The sequence below is a fragment of the Haemaphysalis longicornis genome, unplaced genomic scaffold (assembly GCF_048455015.1).
Source record: "Haemaphysalis longicornis isolate Haplotype H1 unplaced genomic scaffold, Haemaphysalis longicornis Haplotype H1 scaffold_6, whole genome shotgun sequence".
NCBI classification, from domain to species: Eukaryota; Metazoa; Arthropoda; class Arachnida; order Ixodida; family Ixodidae; genus Haemaphysalis; species Haemaphysalis longicornis.
In genome coordinates, this window is record NW_027526407.1 from 5,636,134 (window position 1) to 5,658,959 (window position 22,826).

The following is a 22,826-nucleotide window of genomic DNA, read 5'->3' on the forward strand; positions in this document are numbered from 1 at the left end:
GCGTGACCACTGCGTCCTCTATAGATGGGTGTCGACGCCGCCTCGCAGGCGGTTCCCAGACCGCCCCGTATAGGCAACCGCCGCGTCTGGGAACTTTCTCCTACCCCTGCGTGTCGCACGTCTCTGGATAGATTAAGAAAAAGGCACCACCAACAATAGTTCCGTTGTTAAAAGCTCGGTTTAGTTTATGTGGGAGTTTAAAATCTGTCTCCGGAGCAAGAGCCCGGTGCATCACCACTGCGCAAACTTGTCAAGCTGTGAGCTGTGGAAAAGAACTAACTGCATTCTTGCCGCGTGAAAGGTAGATCTGACTGCACGTGGGTAGAGAAGCGCTTAGCCTTTGGGAAGCTGCGCGGGAAATGAACCACTGTGCCTGTCGGAGTAATTTATGTCAAAAAAAGGAACGAAACGTAGAAACAGAAGCAAACACAAAGTACAAGCAAAGGAGCAGAGCCTTGGGTAATCACTCAGCTTTGCAATTGCCTATGCATAGGGAGGCGCATGTGCGCAAAGACTTTATTTCATATCACTAGATTTGGCGGCGGAATTCAAATGGGAAATAATAATTTTTATCATAATTTTAATGCAATATTCTCCGTGTCGGTGGCTGAAAGCAGAGCGTAAGATATTCGAAATACCAGAAGAATTACGTGTGTTAATGAGGAAAAGAATTGACCCGGTCTATAAACCTTTATTCCTCGACACTCTTTTAAGGCAACCAACTAATGCACGAATAAAAAATACGGGTAGTATTTTATTGAAATTGAGAACAGGAGCAAGTCCCTGGCAACGACACAACCTACAACTCCTGGTATGGCGGAATATTGTTACGAAGCCAGAGGTGACGCAGCTGGCTTGAAAGAAAAACAAGTTTACTGGAGCGAACTTGTGCTCCCCTAAAAACTCAAGAAATACACAGGCTGCGAAGCAGCCGCCAACAAAGTGACATCCGGAAGCGAGTGTCGGCGAATCAATTGCCACGACGTTTGCTCTCCTGGCATTTATTTTTCGGCACGGGTTTTTCTATAACCGTCTACTTGCATCAAGAACACTGTAGATAAAAGAAGACTATTCTAGGCTGGAGGGGTTAGGGCGATAACATGCTCTATATCAAATGAAATAAACCGTGTGGCATCAGAAAGAAGAATTTAACATAGGGTTCACTAGGGTGACAGATAAGCCAACCCGGGAAGCCAGGCGGTAAACGCAACATCATAGATAAGCACATACAATGCATGGTTTGCGGCAATATAAACTGCTTTGGTGACTGCGAGAAATGATAAGGATGAGGCGGAGTACAAAAGAGGCAGAGAAGTACAACCGTATGAGCATAAAAGAAGAAGGAAAATCAACTAAGAAGATAGCCACACTCCTAGTGATTGGGACATGAATTCTTGCACTGAACCTTTCCTTAATACTATCTTCAGCAAAAACATTAAATTAACGTCATCTCGCTTTATTCCTGAGCAACAGAACCCTCGATATGTTTGTCAACCCTAAACCTACTGTCTTCAAACTTCAAATGGTGAATGCATGCAAAAGAAGTACGGGTAATTCGTATATAATGGTATAAATAACTTGTAACTCTTCAAAGCAGTTGTTGACTCACTATTTACAAGCTTACCGTATACAACAACGTTGAATAAACGCAGATATAAATATCTTTGACTTCAATGGAATCGGCTCTTCATCAAAAAAGCAATAGTAAATAGGGCAAATGTTATGGCTCACCCTTGTGTTGTGTTCTTAGAGAGATTAAAAAAATGTTTTTCAAAGATGAATTGTATTCCGACTTGCCTACCCTCGTGTTTTCGCCTGGGTAAATGCTTTATTATAGGCATGCAGTCTGTGGCCTTTCGTAATAATATAAGCATGCAGTCTGTGACTAGGCCTTCCTGTATACTTCGAGTCAACAAATGTCGCGGGTACGTCAAGCTGTGGCGACTATTTGTAAAGCAAAATGGAACAGGGTGGTATTACATCGACAGCCCGCTTTTCTTGTAGACGGCCCCAAGTATATTTTAAGTAGATTGCAAGGGGCTTGGAGATTGTCCTTTTGTAGTGTGCATTTGAGTACTCAAAAAAGTGTTCAACCGATGTACGTTTGTTTACTCCTGTTCCACACCGCAGGCATGGTCGATGCGCTCGATGAGTCTGTGGGAGCTGTTGTGGAAGCTCTTCACAAGGAAAAAATTCTCAAAAACTCGATTATAGTTTTCTGTGGTGACAATGGCGGCCAACCCTTCGGACCTCACTCAAACCGCGGTTTCAACTGGCCACTTCGTGGTGCCAAAGGCGGCCTCTGGGAAGGATCCACTCGGGTTTCCACGTTTCTCTGGTCGCCAATGCTAGCAAAAAGGAGGAGGGTGTCTCAACAGATGATGCACGTAATTGACTGGCTTCCTACGCTTTACCATGCCGCTGGTAAGCATTGCACTTTTGGAACGGTGAATAGTTTACTTAGTCACAGCAAAATACTGGCCAATCTCAACAATTATTATTCACATGTTATGACAAATACACTGGCTAATCTGTGAAGAATGCAAATTATTTTCCGGTAAAACTTTTTTTCTGACAACGTGAATGTTGTGGTCGATTGAGGGCTTCTACTGCGTTTTTCTTACTAGATGCTGCGTCTGAAGACAAAAGGCCACGAACATTTTCGAACTTCAGAGTTTTTGTCACGCAATTTGTACATACTGGCGTCGTGTTTTAATGCTGTTTATACTGCAGAAGATGTGTTACGCCAGTTGTACATAAGATATTTTTAATTTCCAATACGGACTGGTTGACAAATGGCCTAGGTAATACCTCCCATCTAAGGTAAAGAAAAGACACAAAGCTGCTCACGCGATGTTCTTGGCGCGTAGAAAATACAAAACTCCCAGTATTCAAAAAGAAAACTCAAAAATAAAATACAAAACTCCCAACAAAACGTCAAGAATGCGCTTTTTCTTTTTTTTTTCTTTTTTCTAATCTATGTACTTTTTCTGCAGCGATACGTAGGAAGGACACAAGTATAAATGGAGACGTGGCTCCACAGCGGCTATGTGCGCCCCGTCAACGCACACCGAATGGGTGCCCACAGCTGTTAGTCACACGCGCGCCGACGCACCGGTGATGTGGGGCAAGATAAGGGTGCCGCAGAGAAACTAGCGGTACTACTTACGGTGTGGGACCCGCCGGGATGGCTAAGTGGCTAAGGCTTTGTGCTGTTGAGCACAAGAACGCGGGTTTGATTCCTGGCCATGGAGGCCGCTTTTCTGATGGTGGCGAAAAGCAAAAACGCTCCTGTACAAGAGATTTCGGCGCACTTAAAGATCCCGAGCTGATCGAAAATATTCAGGAGCCCTCCACTACAGCGCGCCTCGCCACCTGCGTTGCGTCGGCGTGTTAAACCCTACGATCAATCACTTACGGCGTGGGAGCAGAGGGGCTACACCATAGATACCTTTTCAAGTACCGACGCTCCGAAATATTCCTGTTCTTCTAAAAAAGTACACGCGCGAATATACCTCCTGGAAACTTGACTATACCAAAATTAGTTCTTGTGACCCGGAGTCTACTGCTCCGGCGATCTAAAAATGCGATTGCACAGGTATATCATAACGAGGAAACGACAATTTGCATATCGAGATTCCGAAATTGTGAAAAAAAAAGAATTTTGAAATGGGACTCTCCAAAATTTATAGAGATTGTATATAGCATTGTTCAATTATTTCCCCAGTAAAGAGTTTGCGCAACCCGTTTTTTCATCTTTGCAGAAACAAATTAGAGTGAAGAAGTAATAAAAACTCCAATAAATTCAACATAAGACGAAGAGGTTCGAGAAGCACGTCGTGGTGACGTGTCTAGAATGAGCTGCGCGAATTTTCAAAATTTTCACAAGAAATCTCCTATGTAGGTTCCAATGGTTTCGCACTCCTCTTGTATAAATTTCCAGACCCCCTTTCACCAATGTTTAACATTCTAGCCACTGTAGTTTCACAGAAATAGACGTTTTCTTTTCTTCGGCACGGGGACGGTCTCGTTGAGGCACCCCTGTTGACTAAGAAATAAAATGAACCTAGCTACATTCATGAACCTAGCTACATGGCTCTTTTAATGCCATACTCGGATTATCACGGGACGGTTCTGATAGGGTTACAACTTAAAACGCTTCAGTTGGCGCATTTTTTTGGTAAAGCTACAGGCAAGAATAACAAATGTAAAAATACAGTCACCGTAGGGCTCTTCGGCTCGTCAAAGCCGTCTGTGCGCAATCGCAGAATAACGGCGTAGTTCACCAGGCGAAGATTTTAAACAGTTTAGATAGGATAAAACATTCTTTGTGCCCAACCGCACAGGCAATTATGAGCTCGTCGAAACGTAATAATAACAACCCGCCGTAACCAGAAGCCTAACCAAGCGGGAATAACTTAAAAAAAAGCAAAATTATTCACCAAGCACGGCACAAAGATAATTTGAAAAGGAAATACGACCTTTCTCAGCATCGGGCACTAAGTTAGGACGGGAGAAAAACTATAAAAAGGTTCCGCTCTAAGTCACAAAAGGCGCGCCAATACAGAGGCTTAAAATTTGAGGAGGGCCCATGGACAGAGGTAGCATCGCTTAAGTATGAAAACCCAAGCAACCCCGGGCAGACATTAAAGTACAACCATTTGCACAGACTGCCCGAGCACGAGCTACCTAGATATGTTATTTGTTTGTATGTAGAAAATACCTAAAAAAAGGTTGCGCAATACTGTCGGCATCCCAATGTTTCCGGACTTCCGAGAGCACAGGGATGCCTAATTTTGCGAATACCTGCCGAAAGGTCTCCGTTGTTGAAGCAGCGCAAGACAAACAGTTTATCGTTTTTGAAGAAGGACTCTAATGCAATATCCGCGACATCATCGGTGACTTGAGTTTCAAACTATCTATTCTTTGTCGAAGGTATACACTTGAGGAAGGCAGTGGCTTGACTTTCCGACGGCCAGATGTCCGTGGATCTCAGCAGTCAGCCAGTGTCCAACTTCTTCCTTCAGAACCACGCGTATATATAGCAAGACCGACAATCGCTGCCTAAATAGTCCTGTAGGCTTGCGCGTAAACATCGCCCGCTGAAAGCTTTTCTCGATCTGTCAATGTTGATCATCTGGCTCTCTGTGAATAACCCATGTACGTTTGGAGCGCTTGCTGATTGTTCCTGAAGTAATGGATACCTAAGGGGCTAAACTAGAAAGGTTAAACGATGCTTAGAAGATTCTTAGGGACATGAACAGCAATCCCTTACCAGAGAAGTATCTGACCACCATGGAGTAGTAGTTGGCGGAACCCCTTTAGGACTAATCAAATCAACTCTCTAACCATAGTCACAGCAACTGTAGCTCACCCGTCCACGGCAGCGGCTAGAACAGCCATACAGAAGAGGTGGGCAAGAATTGCTTGGTCGGTACAGGCCGCCATCATAACTTCACCCTGGAAACATTCCACGCAAGCAACATGGTTAGTGAGAGCAGGCTAGCTGGAATTCTATAGGAGCTGTCAGATATTAAGTGGGGTATTATAAGGTATATGGAGTTTAGAAGGACAGTAGGCTTCCTGGAGCTCACTTGCTGGCATAATATTTGCTATAGTGAACCCAAAAAAAAAGAAAGTACATGAGAAGAAATCGTTTCCTACAAAGAAATAGCAAGAAACGTGAAGGCGTTTTTCAGCGGTACCGAGAGAGATGCAGCCATTGAGATCAAACTGGACAAGCGATACAGTCTAGTGGAGGCATAAGCACGAACGACCAGCTATGATGACAAAGCTGTAGACAGCTTCTACGAGGATGTGGAATCATAAATGAAACAGGGAACAACGGAGTCAAGGATTGTGATGAGAGACTTTAACGCAAAGGGCCGTAAGAAAGAAATGGTAACGAGGTCAGCGGAAAACTTCAAAACAGACAGTTGCAACAGTCGGGGAGATACACTGGTAGGATTTCCAGCAAGAAATAAACTGACCTTAATGAACACATTCTTCTTAAAACTAAAGATTAAAAAATGGACATGGAAAAGTCATGATGGTACAACAAAAACAAAATTGCCTTTATTTTGAGTGACAACCCAACTATTGTGCAAGACGCAGAGGTGAAAGTAAGATTCCGAGAAGTGTTCTTAGGGTGGTTAGATACAAGCTAAGGCTGAATCTAACAATAAAAAAAACTCATGAAAACTAGGAAACGTTGCATGGAGTGAGTCAAAGCCAGATCGCAGGAGTTTAATATAACTCTTCAAAACAAATTCGCGCTTCATAACGCCCAGAACGAGGTAGACAAGCTAACTCAGAACATACCTTCGGCTTTCAGTGAATCAGCGGCAGCTGTTGGAGAAACAACATGTAGGGAATTAACGGCAAACTAAGTAAACGACGAAGTTACTAATGGCCAAACGAGGACATGAAAGTTCGCGTAGTGCAGACCGCAATCCATTACCCCAGCTTTTGAAAGGAAATAACCGAAGTGAAACGCCAATTTATTGAACATAGCAGAGTAGTATAGCAAAGGGAAGCTTGAAAGCAACTGATAAAAAGCTATCCATCGGCTCAGACACAAAGTACTCATTTAGAGAAGAACAGGGTAACCTTACGCACAACTCGAACCAGATAATAAAGATAGCAGAACGACTCTACACCAGGCTGTATGACAGCGACGTTAGACAAGGGGAAACTATTGTGAGTTTAAGGTCAATTTGCGATGTTGAACTAATAACTAAAGAAGATGGTAATACTTTCACAGCCATGTAAATAGCAAAAGCTGCAGGTGACAACGGCATGTGGAGCTCTTCAAGGAGAGAGGAGCTATTCTAGTGGGAAAGCTCGCTGTAATATTTTTGAAATGCGCGAAGACAGAAAAAGTGGCCATAGCCAGAAAAAAGCCTAACAATATTCTGATTCTTTAACAAGGAAGATTCCAAAGACCTCAAGAATTACGGATCCATCAGCCTACTCTCAGTTGTTTACAAGATTTTTGCCAAAGTACAGTTAACCGCATATGTAACAGCCTGAATTCCGTACACCCCAGAGAAGGCAGAGTTTAGATAAGGGTACTCCAACAAGGACCACATTCATGTCCGCAATGAATTGGTAGGAAAAAACATGCAATATACACAAAAACCCTTTACCTGGCATTTATGAATTACGAGAAAGCGTTTGATTCCGCAATCAGCGCAGCCATGCTACAAGCACTAAAAAACCAGAGAATAGAGTAAACCTTCATATATAAAGAATGCACGAACAGGATATCCCTCCACAAGCAAAGCGATAAATTTCCCATCCGAAAGGGGTTGAAGCAATGATATGCCATCTCGCCAAAACTATTAACATCGTGTCTGGAGGGGGTACTTCGAAAGCTTGACTGAGAAATTATAGCCTCAAGAATGAACGTAGAATAATTGAGCCATTTGACGTTTGCGGACGATATAGCCTTGATGAGTGACGCTGCAGAACACATGCATACACTGCTTAGGCAACTGAAATCATGAAGCACGGTGGAGAGGCAAAGAATAAGCATCAATCAATTTGAAGTAATAAGGAATAGGCCATCCAAAAATGTCTTCTTCAATAAAACGAACCGCTACAAGAAGTAAAAGAATATAGCTACCTCGGACAGATGGTTAGGACCGACCGCAACCGTAAAATATAAATTTGGCGCAGAATCGGTATGGGTTAAGGGGCACTCGGTAAGCACTTCCAAATAACCAAAAGTAAGCTACCTGTGTCACTCAAAAGAACAATCGACAACCAGCGCCTAGTGCTCGTAATGACATATGGAGCTGAAACTTGGCACTTTACTAATCAACTAGGAATTAAAAAAAAAAAAGATGCGGCGAACTCGAAACTAAAGCGTGGCCAACTGTTCGCATGGAGACGCAGTGAAACATCCCCCTCACGAGGGGCACGATGAAATGCAGAGCATTTCCGGGGGCGCACGACGTTAAGTAGTTTGCGTTACGTTAATGTTGTTGCACTTGCAAATGCTGACGAGAGAGCGCTCGTCAGCAGTAAAATTGGTAGCCTCGGCGCACGTTCAGTCCGAGAGAGGGGAGAGAGTGTCCTTGAAACGTGCGTGGGCGCGCTATCGAATGTTGATCGCGCCGATAGCGAAACGTCCGAGCCGGGCATGTCGAGGCGAGCGATGCGGACTACTACGGACGCCACGAACGGGTGACATCGTGAGTTTAAGAAATGCTCTGCATTTAAATTAGGTCGGCCGAACTGGCCATGTAACGAATATTGTTAGGTATAACACTTAGGGACAGGAAACGAACTAACTGAATTACAGGAAAAACTACAGTAGATGATATTGCAGGTTAACTAAATAAAAAGATGTAGACCTGAGCTGTTTATGTAGTGAGACGAACCGACAGCCGGTGGACAATTACGGTAACAGGGTGAATACCAAGAGATGGGTCGGGAAGAAGGGGAAGGCCATTACCCCATAAACGGATAAAATAGAAAAATGCGGTAGTAAACTGGGGACTCAAGCAGCGCGGAACCGGAGCTTTTTGAGGTCAATGGGAGAGAAATGAATGGTGATGATGATGACGAAGGTTTAACAGATATGGAATGGAGTTCCGCTGCAACATTGGTTAGCGAACGAGTGAACTATTGTGACAATCGTTGTGAAATTACAATTGGTGATCTGAATGTTAGAATGTGGCCACAGGATTAGTGCTTGTGGAGCTGCAGATGTATAGTTTTTTTCAAAATTGTCGGCCGTAAGATACTTTTTTGAGTAAAAGGGCGGATATAAAAACATTGTGTAGTTCCACTGTTTGACATATGAAGCGAGAATGGTGGTGTTACTACGCACTTTGTCACAAAACTTAGATGAGCCTAAGAAGCAATGGAGAGAGACTTGCTAGGTGCACCCATCATAAACACAAAAAAGCAGTGTGCATAGGAACACAAAGTTGTGCATAAGATATTCTTTACATTTAAGAGAAAATCTACGGTTAAGCATGTCCCCATTGAGTTTCAAGCAATGAAGGTGAACCACCCGTTTTACCGAATGGTTGCCTAGAGATGATCAACGAATTACTGAAAAACCAAGGCTTCGATGAAAGGGTGAGCTCTGAAAACTTGTGGGAAAGAATGAACTCTGCAAAATCTAGATACAAGTAATGCCAATATTTGGAAGAGCCTTTTGTACCCCAGTGGACCCAAATTGTATGATAGCTGTGACCGGGATAATAATGGCGAAGATTCACTCACAATAGTGACCATGATGGTGAGCAAAGTTTGCGAAGCGTACAGCCACATGAAATAAAAAGTTATAAAATCAACCGCTTGCTGCAATAATATGAAAACGAGGCAAGTGTAAATTTTGTAATATTCCAAAAACAGCTCGTCATGGCTAGGGATTGAAATCAGGTGGCATGCATACCATGGATGTGCCTTACAAAACGATCGCGTCCAGGCAATGTGGCTTTTCTGTGCTTTTAGAAGTCGTCAGGCGTCAGTTAGAATACCTGGGATAGTAATGTAATTGAATAGTCACCCATGTCAGTGATGTATTTCCACACGTTGTTTTTATTACCATCTTTGACAGGAACAAAGGTTTGTAAATTTCTCAAATATACTACATTTTCTTATATGGCAAAAACATTCAACGTTACTAAGGAATATTTACAGTACTATAAATACTCTATGAAGGTGGAGGTACACTGTGATGAAGACATTATAGGCGAATATATTATAGCTATATTTACAATTTGCGTTTTTTAAGCCTTGCTGTTACCAACTTCCTAAAAAAATGTATGGTTCCCTGAAGGTAACAGAAACAAACCTTCAATTATTGAAGCTGAGAACGTTCCCATGATGTTACTTGTTCTCCGCTAAAACTGAAAGAACGATCATTCTGCTATACGTTAGGCGGCACCGTGAAGTGTTAGGGTGAAACTCCTTCTAGTAAAAAACACTGATTGCTAAAAGCGAAATTTCCCAATAAGTGGCCACACTTGCTATCAGCGAAAGTATTCGCCTTTTTCCCCTAGAGTTTACCAGTAAAACCGGAGAATAACTCTGTTAAAGAATCAAGAAACATTTCTGTTGACTTGGGACGTTTCCTTGACATCTCATAAGCAGCTCAAATCTTATAGCAAAGATCGTGACGCTTTATTTATACTTGTTTTAAATTGTGAGGGGCTGGGAAAGAAATTGGACATAGTTGAGGCCCGATATTTATATCGAAGGAAGTTTTCTCTATAGCATCTTTACTTAACTCCAATATTGCTAAGCAATATCGAATGAGCTGATCAAAGAGGATAAAAATTTACGTTGTCTCGTGGTGCAAGACAATCTAGGGATGTAATATATAATTGACGCTATTGCGCACAATGCCTCGAGATCTTTATCAACACATGCATGCTTTGCATACAGGTGGAGACACAACACGGCTTGGGAGCCAGATTGACGGGAAGAATATGTGGCCCCATCTCTCGCGTAATTTACCGTCGCCACGGACCGAGCTTTTGTACAACATTGAGCCAGCTCTGCAAATTGCTGCTCTTCGCTACCGCGATTACAAGCTCGTGCTAGGGGTATTACATGGCGGCGAGTTTGATGGGCGCTATCGCACGACTGGAGGATCACGTCCAAGCGCTGACCTGGACACCCTCATGGCGAACTCCAAAGTGGCAAAAGTGCTCAGGTAGGTATCAAAAGTAGTAGCCTAAAACAACTAAAAATATATACATGCTTCGTAACTTCCGCCTCTTTTGTGCTATTAGATTGACTGGGAATTAATTTGACCTCCTGGGCCTAGTGTTTTAGTGCGCTGGCCTCTTATTGGCAGGACTAAGTCTTCCGGACTAGGAAACGGCACCAAGTAGAATTATGTTTTTTAACAAAAGAGGTATGTTTGTTACTCTTAGTCGTGCTTTTATGTCGACTGTGAGAATAGGTTTAACAGCATTGAATTGACCCCAATTTTTACTTAACACGAACGAAACGTGAGCATGCCAGTGCGGACACTACAATGCAGGACCTCATGCGAGGTGTTATTCAGTAATGTTGACGCCATTAGATTTTAATGACGTAGTTACTGCGTTGGGGAACGTGGCCGATTTTCTATTGTACTTTTTCTTCTGTGGTAACCAACACTTGTATCAGAATATTTTACACCAATCTTGTTTTCATTAGCATTGTGGTAGCGCGCCATTTACCGAAATCCCGGTTTGTTGCTGCCCCTCAGGAGTCTCTACAACATTACCAACATCAAACTTCCATCTAATTGGCGGCAGCAGGCCACGCTCAAATGCGACCGCTATGGTAAGGAGCTGTCAAATTTTGTCAGCGGAAAACCACCCTACTTGTTCAACCTGGCAAAGGATCCCTGCGAGCTGATCAACTTGGCATCCACAAATAGAAAGGTACACAACATTTTTAGCGACAATGCTTGTTTTTTCGTGTGCTTGTAACGTGAATAGGAAGTTGTCGCCATTCAGGGCTGGTTGACTTTATAGACAGCAGGTATGTTTTGTTGCAATATATCGGTTAGCCCTAATAAGTAACTGAGTTGCAGCAGTTTTAACACTGCTATTTGCCTGCCAACAACTGCAAACAATACTCTCAATACACCGGATATATTTGAAAAAGTTTGTATACACGCTCCCCTTCGTTACTTATATCGCTGTTATTTTCTTGTGCTGAGTGCTCTGTAAAAATACTAACTACCAGCACATGTTGCGCGAAGTTTGCTAGGAATATAACAGGGCACAAACAAAACGCCTTATTATACAGAACACTCCCGACGAAAAATTGAATACAGGATGTAACATTTTATTTTTTACTAAACACCGCAAACATAAATCCTGCCCTCATAGTTGTCGAATTCAGAGCTATGGTGTGTTTCTGGCAACGTTTATAGCCTCACAAGCAAAACCAAATGGTAATGAATGCGCATTAGTGTATATACGACACCACCTCTAATCTTGAACCCAAAGCACCACGAACAGGGGTAATGTTTTCTGAACTGGCATAGGGTTGGTGACTAAGACACGAGCCTAGGACACGTCACTGGGGCTTGGGGAACAAAATGTTATACGGGCAATAAATTTATTCTGTGAAGCAGGCACAGTTATTTACTACAAATGACGGCTCGTGCTAATCTCTTCTCTTTTGATGCTTGCTGGAAAATTGGGACATTACGCATAACAGAAAGCACATCATCTTAGACGTTCACAGACGCCCCTCTACACAGCCATTTTGAGTGGCGTCTTTCTTTAAAAATCAGATAGCTTCCAGTATCTGCCACTTGAATTGTAAACCTCAAGTCAGGCCGCCATTCAGTGTTTTCAGATGATAGACTAGAGAGATGTGCATTTTTAGCAGCTACAAATGAAAACACACTTAGCGAGAATAAATCTGCTTTGAAAAAGGTCATAGCCAAAAAATCGCACAAATACGTTGCTTGCATTTCCCACTAATATATTTTGGTGCCACTGACAAACAGATGGTGGATTCTCTGCAAAGAAGATTGAAACAGTATTATGCTTCAGCTATACCATCAAGAAACCGGCCTGTTGATCCAAGGGGCTTCCCTGAGAACCTCAACGGCACCTGGGGATCGTGGTTGTAGTAAATATCAGTCGCTGATCGCAGCAAAACCCGTAGTTGTAATTGGAATAAAATGTATACGACTGCTTCATGAGTGCAGAAATTTTCTTTTCCCTAGCTGCAAAATATATTTCATTATGTGGCATGGGTAAAGATAAAAAGAAGTCACAAATATATTTTCTTGAAGAAAACACCAGAAACGCCACAAGGCGAGAACCAAATCACACCACCTCCCCAAAGGGAACTACGTGGTGATGCAAAGCAGAATTGTTGGCGTCCATTCAGCTCACCGGATGGTGCAGCGTGTCTCAACCGAAGCAGCAACTGAGGAAGCCGCGCAAGGACCGGGTTTATTATATAGAGAAGTTGGTGTGGAGAGGAGGAGATGAGAGAGGAGACGCACATGCGCGCTTATCGCGCAGCTGGCGTGTTGCCGTTATGTTGAGTTATGTGGTGTTTGGTAGCACCAGTGGGAATTCCAAGTCCGGGGCTACACCGGTGGCAAAGGCACGCAAGTACTGTTGTGTCACGGTAAATAGGCGGTATTGCTCGAGCCACCGAAACTCGTCCATCATGTTCTTGTCGATGTTGTCGTCACCTGTGGTAGAATCGGTAGTCTCCGTCAGCGTCGGTGAGGTAAAGGTTGTTTACATTGGTGCACCGACTGAGAGCAACGTACACGCCCCCGTCTTCGCATCTTTGTCTTCTTCTCCTTCTTCTTCTTCAGCGGTTCCCCTACGGGAAGATGACTACGGTGGTTCAACGCGAAGCTATCTCGTGATGGATTCTTTGGTTGGCCAATCCCTAGGGGCATCCTGCCAAAATCATCATCAGAGGCGCTGCGGACGGGGCACGGACGCGGGACATTCCCCCGAGCAAGAGACGCTAATATCCTCCTCTAAAGTCTTCAGTTCGTCGTTTCCCTTGACGATCAGCTTCGCGTGCCTTCGTTGTATCAGTAGGTTCTTGACGTAGTTTGAATGAGTCAAAGACATAAGGCGCGTTCGTAGCCCTTGCTCCTGTCTCGGTTTCGTAAAGCAGTAGGAAGAGCGCAGCGTACCTCCCGTTGCGGCCACACAGTCGTGGGATCAAAACGGGACGCCGCTAACTATTTCTTTTTCTATAGTGTAGAGGGATAGGTGCGGAGAACGGACGGACGCCGGACAGAGCCCGAGCAAGAGATGCTTTGCATCTAATTATATGAGTCCTTAGAAGGCCTAACTTGTAGTGGATCCCTAAATATTACGCACTAATGGAGGAGTCAAAAAGGTATTACAGGTGAAAAAACAAGCCGATATATACATATATATATATATATATATATATATATATATATATATGTATGTAGGAACAAAAAAGAGAGATCAATGGCACGGGATCCAAGCTCAAGAGGGAATCCAATCTGTAGCAGGACAACCCCAAAGACAATCCCCACGCCTCATTCCCGCAGCCATGCCCACGCGATCGAGTTCTGTTCTGGCTTCACTCGCTTCTTCTGCTGCTCGAGATTCTTCGGTCTCCGTGTCACGCTTGTCACCTCTTGTCACTCACGGGTGACAAGGACCCATCCTGGCGACTTAATGGCGAAGGCGAGACGATAGGCTCATGGTAGGGGTTCAAACGGCTGGCATGGCCGGTCTCGCAGCCACGGCGACGAAGATCGTCAGACGGTGTGAGCGGCTCGATGACGTAGTTCGCAGGTGATGCGCGCTGTATGGTTCGATATGGGCCATGATATTTGGCTAGGAACTTAGAAGGCAGCCCAGGCGTTGTAAGCGGTATCCAGAACCAAAAAAGAGAGCCAGAGAAGAAAGATTGCGGAGAAGACCCCCCAAGGTCATGTTGAAGCTTTTGGCGACTTTGTTCACTGGACGTGCAGCAACGAGCTAACTGGGGACATTCTTCAGCTTGTGGCGCTATCTCGGAGACGGGCTTGCTTTCCGAGGCATCGGGGCTGTACGGGAGGATGGCGTTCATGGTACATGAGGGCTCGCGTCCGTAAAGAAGGAAAAAAAGAGAAAACCTGGTGGTGGTTTTTGTTGCGGTAATATAAGCTAAAGTGAGGAACGGAAGCACCACGTCCCAGTTAGAGTGGTCGGAAGCTATGTACATGGCAAGCATGTCACCAAGCGTGCGTTTGCATGGTTTTGTCAAACCATTTGTCTGCGGCTGGTAGGCAGTACACGTCGGGTGCACACAGTTGCATTTACTGAGAAGAGCTTCCAGAACTTCGGAAAGAAAGACTCGTCCTCTGTCGTTGAGAAGCTCCTTAGGGGAAACATGACGTAGGATGAAGTTATGAAGAGGGAACAGGGCGACGTCGCGTGCCGTAGCGCTGGGAAGCGCGGCTGTTTCTGCGTAGCGCGTAAGATGGTCCACGTCGACGATAATCCACCTGTTCCTAGAAGGCGTGAATGGTGAGGGTCCGTAAAGGTCTATTGCAACTCGATCAACTGGGCGCGAAGGCCAAAATAAAGGTTGCAATTCTGCTTTAGGCTATGGATGGGGTAGATTGCGTCGTTGGCAGACCTCAGAAACACGGATGTACTTGCGTGAAAAACTGTACATTCCTTTCAGCGATAGCTCTGACGAAGCCTTGTGTAGGTTTTCAAGACGCCAGCATGGTCGGATTGGCGTCAGCGTAGAAATCTGCTCATATTTTGGCTCGGAGATTGCGTGGTATCACGAGCAGCCATTTCCTTCCGTCGGACATATATTTGACACGGTATATATGCTCCTCCCACACCGCGAAAAGAGCTGCTTGCCGTAGTAGCGCTCGAGGTTTGGAGATGGCCCTCGGGGCGGTAAGTTGTGTTATAAGGGAGGAGACCCTTGGGTCTTGTTGCTGGTGAAGGGTCAGGTCAATAAGCGTAAGCGCAGAGACGAAGGACTCCGGTGAATCGGGCCCCGCCGTCGAAGCCGGCAGAGGCTAGCGAGAGAGGGCATCGGCGTCCGAGTGTTTGGGCCCTGATTTGTACACAACGCGAATCTCGTATTCTTGAATACGGAGTGCGCAACGTGCAAGCCCTCCCGCAGCGTCTTTGACGGACGACAAGCAACATAGGGCCTTGTGGTCGGTGCAACGTCGAATGTGCGGCCGTATAAATAAGGCCGGAAGTTGCCCAAGGCCCACACAATGGCCAAGCACTCTTTTTCCGGTACGGAATAATTAGACTCGGCTTTTGTGAGGGTCTGGCAGGCATAGGAAACGATGTATTCCGGATAACCATACTTTCGTTGTGCGAGAACGGCACCGAGGCCGACAGCACTGGCGTCCATGTGCACTTCGGTAGGGGCGCTGGAGTCGTAGTGGCGCAAAATAGGTGGTGATGTCAACAACCGCCGTAAAGTAGGAAAAGGAGTCGTCACATTGTGGCGACCACGAAGATATCCTCTTGTCGGTGCCGCGTAGTCTTGTTAGCGGCGTTCTATTGGAAGTAAAATTTCGTACAAAGCGGCAGAAACACGAACAGAGGCCAATGAAGCTGCGGAGGGCCTTGAGTGACGGTGGCTTGGGAAACTCCGCGACTGCTGGCAGCTTGTTCGGTTCATGTAGAACGCCCTCCTTGGACACCACATGGCCTAAGATGGACAATTTGCGGGCCCCAAAGAGACACTTTTTCAAGTCTAGCTGAAGTCCAGCGGCCGTTAGGCATGCCAGAACTTGTTTGAGAAGGATGAGGTGCATCTCGAAATTTGAAGAAAACACGACAACATCGTCTAAATATCAGCGACGCGGGTTCCTCCTGAGACCTCTTAAGTTATTGTCTATCCTTCGTTCAAACGTCGCAGGCGCGTTGCAAAGGCCAAATGGCCTTACATTAAACTCATATAAGCCGTCGGCAGTCACAAAGGCTGTTTTCTGTCGGTCAGTTACGGCCATCGGAACCTGCCAACAGCCGAATCACAAGTCTAATGAAGAGAAAAACTCCCCAACGTGCATACAGTCAAGGGCATTGTCAAAGCGGGGCAATGGGTAGACGTCTTTGCGCATCTTAAGCCTCCGATAGTCAACCGGCGATGACCACGGGCTTTGGGACGGTCAGGTGACACCTCACCGGAGCATGTCTTCCACTTGCTCACCAATTACACGGCGTTCAGATGGTGATGCCCGATATGGACGTTGGCGCAATGGTGGCTGTGCGCCAGTGTCAATGTGATGTACACGAGTTTACGTACGGCCCAAGGCAGTTTCGTTCAAATCAAAGGAAGAATGGAAGGCGCTTAAGTACGAGATATTGTGTGCGCTGCGTTAAAGTCAATCTGCTGTTCAATGAAGAAGCGGAAGCGTCAGCCGGTAGTGAAGGGGCATGGTAGGAGGGAGTAGGGAGAGCGTTGATGTCCACGGCAGATGTACCTCCATCATCGTCGAAGTAGAGAATGGAGGCCATGGGTTCAATATTGCCGTGTTATTCGCCGCTCACCAAACTGAAAGGACAGTGGCTTGGAGTCGTAATCTACATCGATGTGCAGCCAGAGTGGAGCTAGAAAACAGCAAATGGAAGATGTAGCTTTTCCGACTGAGGAATACTTCAGAAGGAGTGAACAGAACCTGTGTCATCAGGGGTAGAGTAGAAAGACAGAGGTACAATAATAGAGCTGTACAGCGGGTTATGAGCGTCTTCGGAGATGATGATTTTGTCAAGGCAAGAGGACGAACCGGAAAAATCGCAAAAATTCTGATCATATTGACCATATAACTCGACCTCGCACGGGCAAAATCGATGATCGCGTGATGGCGAAACAGGAACTCCAAGCCGCGGATAATGTCGTGTGAACACAAGGCCAGGAAGACTAGCTGAATGAGGTAAATAGCATCTTTTATAACTACACGCGCTGTACACGTCGCGAAAGCTTTAACTTGTTCGGTGCTTGCGGTTCGAAGCGAAAGGCCTGTGAGGGGTGTTGCAACTTTTTTCAATGAGCCACAAAGTTTGTTCCTTATAACAAACACCATCATCATCATCACCACCAGCCTAGCTACGCCCACTTCAGGGCAAAGGCCTCTGGATTATTCTCCAATTACTACGATCCTGTGCTAACTGCGACCAATTTATTCCCGGAAACTTCTTGATCTCATCTGCGTATCTAACTCTGCCCCTACCACGATTGCCTTCTCTAGGGATCCACTCTGTTACCCTTAATGATCAACGGCTATCCTGCCTTCGCAATACATGTCCCGCCCACGTCCATTCCTTATTCTTAATTTCTACTAATATGAACCTAACACGAGATTGTTCCCTGGCCTACTCCGCCCTCTTCTTGTCCCTTAATGTCACTCCTATCATGTTTTCCTCCATTGCCCGCTGAGTCGCTCTCAAGTTAAGTTGAACTCTCTTAGTGTGCCTCCAAGTTTCTGCGCTGTAGGTGAGTACTGGTGAGTATCACAGAAATAGCGTCTCCTCTATCCACGAGGGCGACTTTGCGTATACCGTCAATTGTTATGTCGTTCACATTTCTGGGGGTGGTCGAAGAATTGTGCATTTCGCCGGGTGCGCAGTTCATGCCTCGTAAACTGCGCACGTTAGTTTCGCTCTTGGACATCTTCGGGGTGGCGACGCACGGGTGACATCGAGCGGCGGCGCAGTAACTGTGAACGGCGGCTGGCGTCAACCACACGGGTGGACGAAAACCATAATGTGCGTCACGACGAAGAGGCGGCGGCTCATAGATCGACATGGGATGGGGTGGATAAGCAGCGGCACGAAGTGCATCGGGACGAGGTGGCGGCATACGGAGACAATAACGTGCAGCATGGCCCAGTAGGCGGCAGGCAAGGCTGAGAGGCCAGTTGTCAGGTGTTCGCCAAGGATTGCCGACTGGCGGCATCACCTACGGAGCGCCGATAACGTTGGTACCACACGAAAAATTGTGGAGAGCTGGCATGGAGATCGGGCAGCTAATTGAGCGCAAGTGAGTGGTGCGGCGACTTTAGCAGAAATTTAAGCTGTAGGAAGCGCTTCGGCGATTTGCTGCTTAATGGCAGTTTGAAGAGCACGAGCTAGAGCTGATGACGTCTCCTGAACGTGGCGCACGCAAGACATTTGGCGCGCCACGTCTTCGCGCACAAAATCTTGTATATTTGCCCAAATGGAAGGGCTTTCTGAAGAGAGAGCGAGGCCCGACACGGTATTTACTGGTCGCAAAGATTGATGGGCCACGACCCGGCGCCTGCGCAGTTCGTCGTAGCTCTTGCATAAACTTATACCTTTACTCACAGTGGTAGGATCTTAATTAATGAGCATCTGAAACACACCGTCGTCGATGCCTTTCACGATGTGCCGGATCTTCTCAGCGTCAGTCATTGCGGAGTCGGCTCACCTACACAAGTCCACGACGTCTTCGACGTAGCTGTTGAAATTTTCTCCCAGCTGCTGCGCTCGTCCGCGAAGGCGCTGTTAGGCGAAACTTTTACTCACGGCAGGGCGACCAAAAGCTTCTAAAAAGCGCATTTTGAAGTCCGTCTTGGTATGAATGTCTGTCTTGTTGTAGCACAGCTCTGCGACCTCCTTGAGGGAAAAACTCGCGTTGTTGAGTTTCATCAGGTCGTCCTATCTGTTCTAGTTGCTGAGGCGCTTGTACGACCAAAGCCAATTGTCAGCATCATTGTCGCCGGTGCCACTGAATTTGCAGGACCCCACTCCCGAAGCGCACTAGAGCAGATCACATCCGCTAGCTTCGGCTGGGGTTGACTAGCGTTGTCCACAGGGAATGCTTGGTGTTGGAAGGCACCTGTTGCGAAGTTCCAGGCTGATGGCCGCTGAGCTCGAGCCCACACACTTCACCAAAATGTAGTGAGGTTTATTCAGAGAGCCAAGCAACGAAGAGGATCAAGCACGGAAGCCGAAGATGCTCGAGCAGCCGAAGATGATGATGATGATGATGATGATGATGTCCTCAAATTTTTTGGCACGTACCCACAAGAGGGGATTGGCCAGGGCTAAACCGGTTAAAAACGTGGGGACTTCAAAATTTCCGGAAAGAGGCTGTAAAAGGAAACACAGTTGCGAATGAAACCCGAATTACCCATTAATCAGCACCGCTTAGCAATTCAAACGATCTGAGGCAGAGACAAAATTTTGAATGCAATTATATATATCCCTTTTTGCAAACCCCAGCTTTGATGCGCCAATAGATAATAAAAGTGTTATCGATAAAGTCAACCCCAACCGCTCAATCGGCTCCTTCAAAAACAGTTGTCTAGCTGTTGAGAAACGGCGACAGTCGAGGAAAAAATGTTTGATTGTTTCGGCTACCTGGCACCACACACATAGTTCTGTAGGTGAAAGTTCCGATCTGAACAGATAGAAATTAAGCCTTGGAACCCTGCAGCGCAGCTCGGTGAAGGTCACCTCGAATTGCCGAGAGCCACAAAAATGAACATTCCACCCGTACTTACAATGTTGGAACTCTTGAAATGATAAGAGTGAATCGGAACGGGTGGCGTCTAAATGCCAATACCGTCTTAGTCTCGCTGATGCAAATAGAGCCAGATTAGCAATTCTAAATTGAATGGGAGCTGTTACGGCGAGATTAGCTAAATGGTCCGCTTGCTCGTTGCCCCTGATGTCCGTATGGCCAGGGACCCAAGACAAGCGTACCTCCTTCATGTGCCTGGGAACAAAAAATAATAGTGTGCGGTACAATGGAGAGTCCGAAGAGGAAGTTAACGCCGATATAACTGCCATCAAATCAGATAATATGAGGATTTTTGATACATGCTGCGGTACTTTGCATAGAGCGAGAGCTATTGCTAAAAATTCGGCCATAAAAATGGGTGTGTAATCTGAGATTCGCAGCGAATAACTCCAGTTTAAAGATTGCGAAGAAATGCCAATTCCAGCTTTCTCGCCATTTTGAGATGCATCAGTATAAATCACAGAAGAAGCAGGATACTGGGATAAATATTCATTTAAAATAGCGGCTAATAGCGAGCGTGGTAGAAGTTTTGCAGCGGATGGGAAGGGGTTTTGAAAGTAAAACTCAGTTTCTCGCTCGATTGTGGATATCGGAATGACGTCATATAACTTAACAGAAACACAATCCAGGCATGACTGAACGAATAGCACTTGGGGAGAGATACGTTTAGGCCACGGAGATGTAAAAAATATACTCTGCTCACAAACAAATACAGGCTTGGCAGCCTCAGAGGGGGCTTCGTATATGCGGAGGTAAGTTTGCACCGTCAGCAAGAGAAAACGGACCCTAAGTTCAGGAACGCGTGCCTCTAAGTACAGAACTCGGTTTGAAACGAAGCGGGGAAGGCCAAGACAAAATCGAAGAATGCGCCTCTCCAACAGGTATAACGGACGCAGTTTGTAGATAGGACAACTGCAAAACAAGACGCACCCAAACTCCATGACTGGCCGGACGTAGGCTCGGTACAACAGCAAAAGTGTGTCCCGGCGCATTCTTGCTCGCTTCCCACATAGTCTTTTCATGCAACCGATGCGTTAATATGTGCCTGCCAATCAAGAGCAGACGTGTATGTAACACCAAGATATTTCAGCGAATCCACCTGCGGAATGACTTGATTTTTGTAAGCGAGAGAAATTGAAATTGTTCCTGCAACCGGGAAGACAAGTAAAGCACTCTTCGGCACATTTAACGTTAAATAAATGCTGTGAAGCCATGTCTCCAAGACAGATAAATAGGCCTGCAAACGGTCATATAGCGAATGAATGTCGACTGCGGCCGCAAAAAAGGCTATATCATCCGCATAAACGTAGGTTGTTACATCTGGGAATATAGGAATGTCACTCATGAGGATGTTAAAAAGTAAAGGCGATAAAACCGATCCTTGAGGCACTCCTCTAGTTTGTGGAAATCTTCCTGAAGATCGCTTTCCGTTTGCACAAAAAAATTCCCGATCAGCCAAAAACTCCCTGAAGTTGGCGAACCCAGAACAGAACTCGATCGCGCTGGGCATGCGGCCCGTATGATCCATGGGGATTGTCGGAGGAGATTAGCCTGGTTCAGCTTAGATTCCGGCTTGAGCTTGAATTCCGTGACCTTTATCTCTCTTCTTCCTTACAATATATACAGGGTGATCTAAGTTAGGTCGACAGGTTTTTTTTTTAATTGGCGCTTAGATTTACGCGAAGACCACCTCTACAGAAAGGTTGTGCGCCCAGGGGGACACATAAAAAGGATGTAATTATTACTTTCGGATAATATAGCTAAAATTGATTATAACCCATTTTAATGGCTACAGTAAGCACGCATATTGGTATTGGAAATCTCGGACTCCGGATGCACCAGAAGAATTCTGCCAATTGAAACTGCTTCGAGACATGATTGCGCCTAAGTTTCCAATCCAAACATGCCTCGTTACTGTAGCCACTAAAAAGTTTATTAATCAATTGCAGGTGAACTTCTCCGAAATCAATAATTACTTCCTATCTATGTGTCCCCCTATGCGCATAAACTCACTGTACAGGTAGTCTTCGCCAAAATATAAGCGCCTGTTTTAAAACACAACTGTTGCCTGAACTTTTATCACCCCGTATATATATATATATATATATATATATATATATATATATATATATATATATATAGTCTGAAAAGATAAAAACTCACACAGAGCGGGAAAAAATAAGGTTAGTAGAGACAGACAAACGAGAAAGACGTAGAAAATAGAAATAGGCTTACTGACGTGTCAGGGTGAGTGCTCCAGAGAGGAACTCTGAAGAAAGGGAGTCCTCTCCCGGAAACGTCAATAAACTTATTTCTATTTTCCACGTTTTTGTCGTTTGTCTCTGTCTCTACTAACCTTATACATACACACACATATATATATATATATATATATATATATATATATATATATATATATATATATATATATATACATATATAAGACCGAAATAAGAGTTGGCAGTCACGAAAACCTCGGAAAGCAAAGGGGACGGTGTGGTAGGGCATTGAAACAGATAGAGAATTTGGAAAGAAAGAAAGTGGATAAAAAATGCCCGCCAGGTGGGATCCGAACCCACGACTACCAGAATACTGGTTTGGTGCGATGACCACACGGCTACCGGCGGGGAGATTTCCCCCCCCCCCACTTTCTGGGGTATTTATGTTAAGACAATTTTATTTCCAGGACTACTCTGTGTAAAGGGAACCTTCTTTCTAATCCTCAGGCCGTAACTCGAGCGTATACGACATGTCAAGAGTGGTCGACCAGCGTTGAACCCTCTTAAGCTTCCTGTGGCAACTTAAATTGAATCGCATAGCTG

The 22,826-nt window shown here is 45.3% G+C and overlaps 1 protein-coding gene across 1 annotated transcript in view; it reads left to right on the top strand.

The window, feature by feature from the left end:
- LOC144141760 (arylsulfatase B-like) overlaps positions 1-3,775 on the top strand; it is a 28,302-nt gene extending 24,527 nt beyond the window's left edge. Inside the window, exons 7-8 of the mRNA XM_077673262.1 lie at positions 2,131-2,424; positions 3,765-3,775. Of these exons, the coding sequence (XP_077529388.1) occupies positions 2,131-2,424; positions 3,765-3,775 (305 nt within the window). The remainder of the gene's footprint in view (positions 1-2,130; positions 2,425-3,764) is intronic.
- The last annotated feature ends 19,051 nt before the right edge of the window (positions 3,776-22,826 follow it).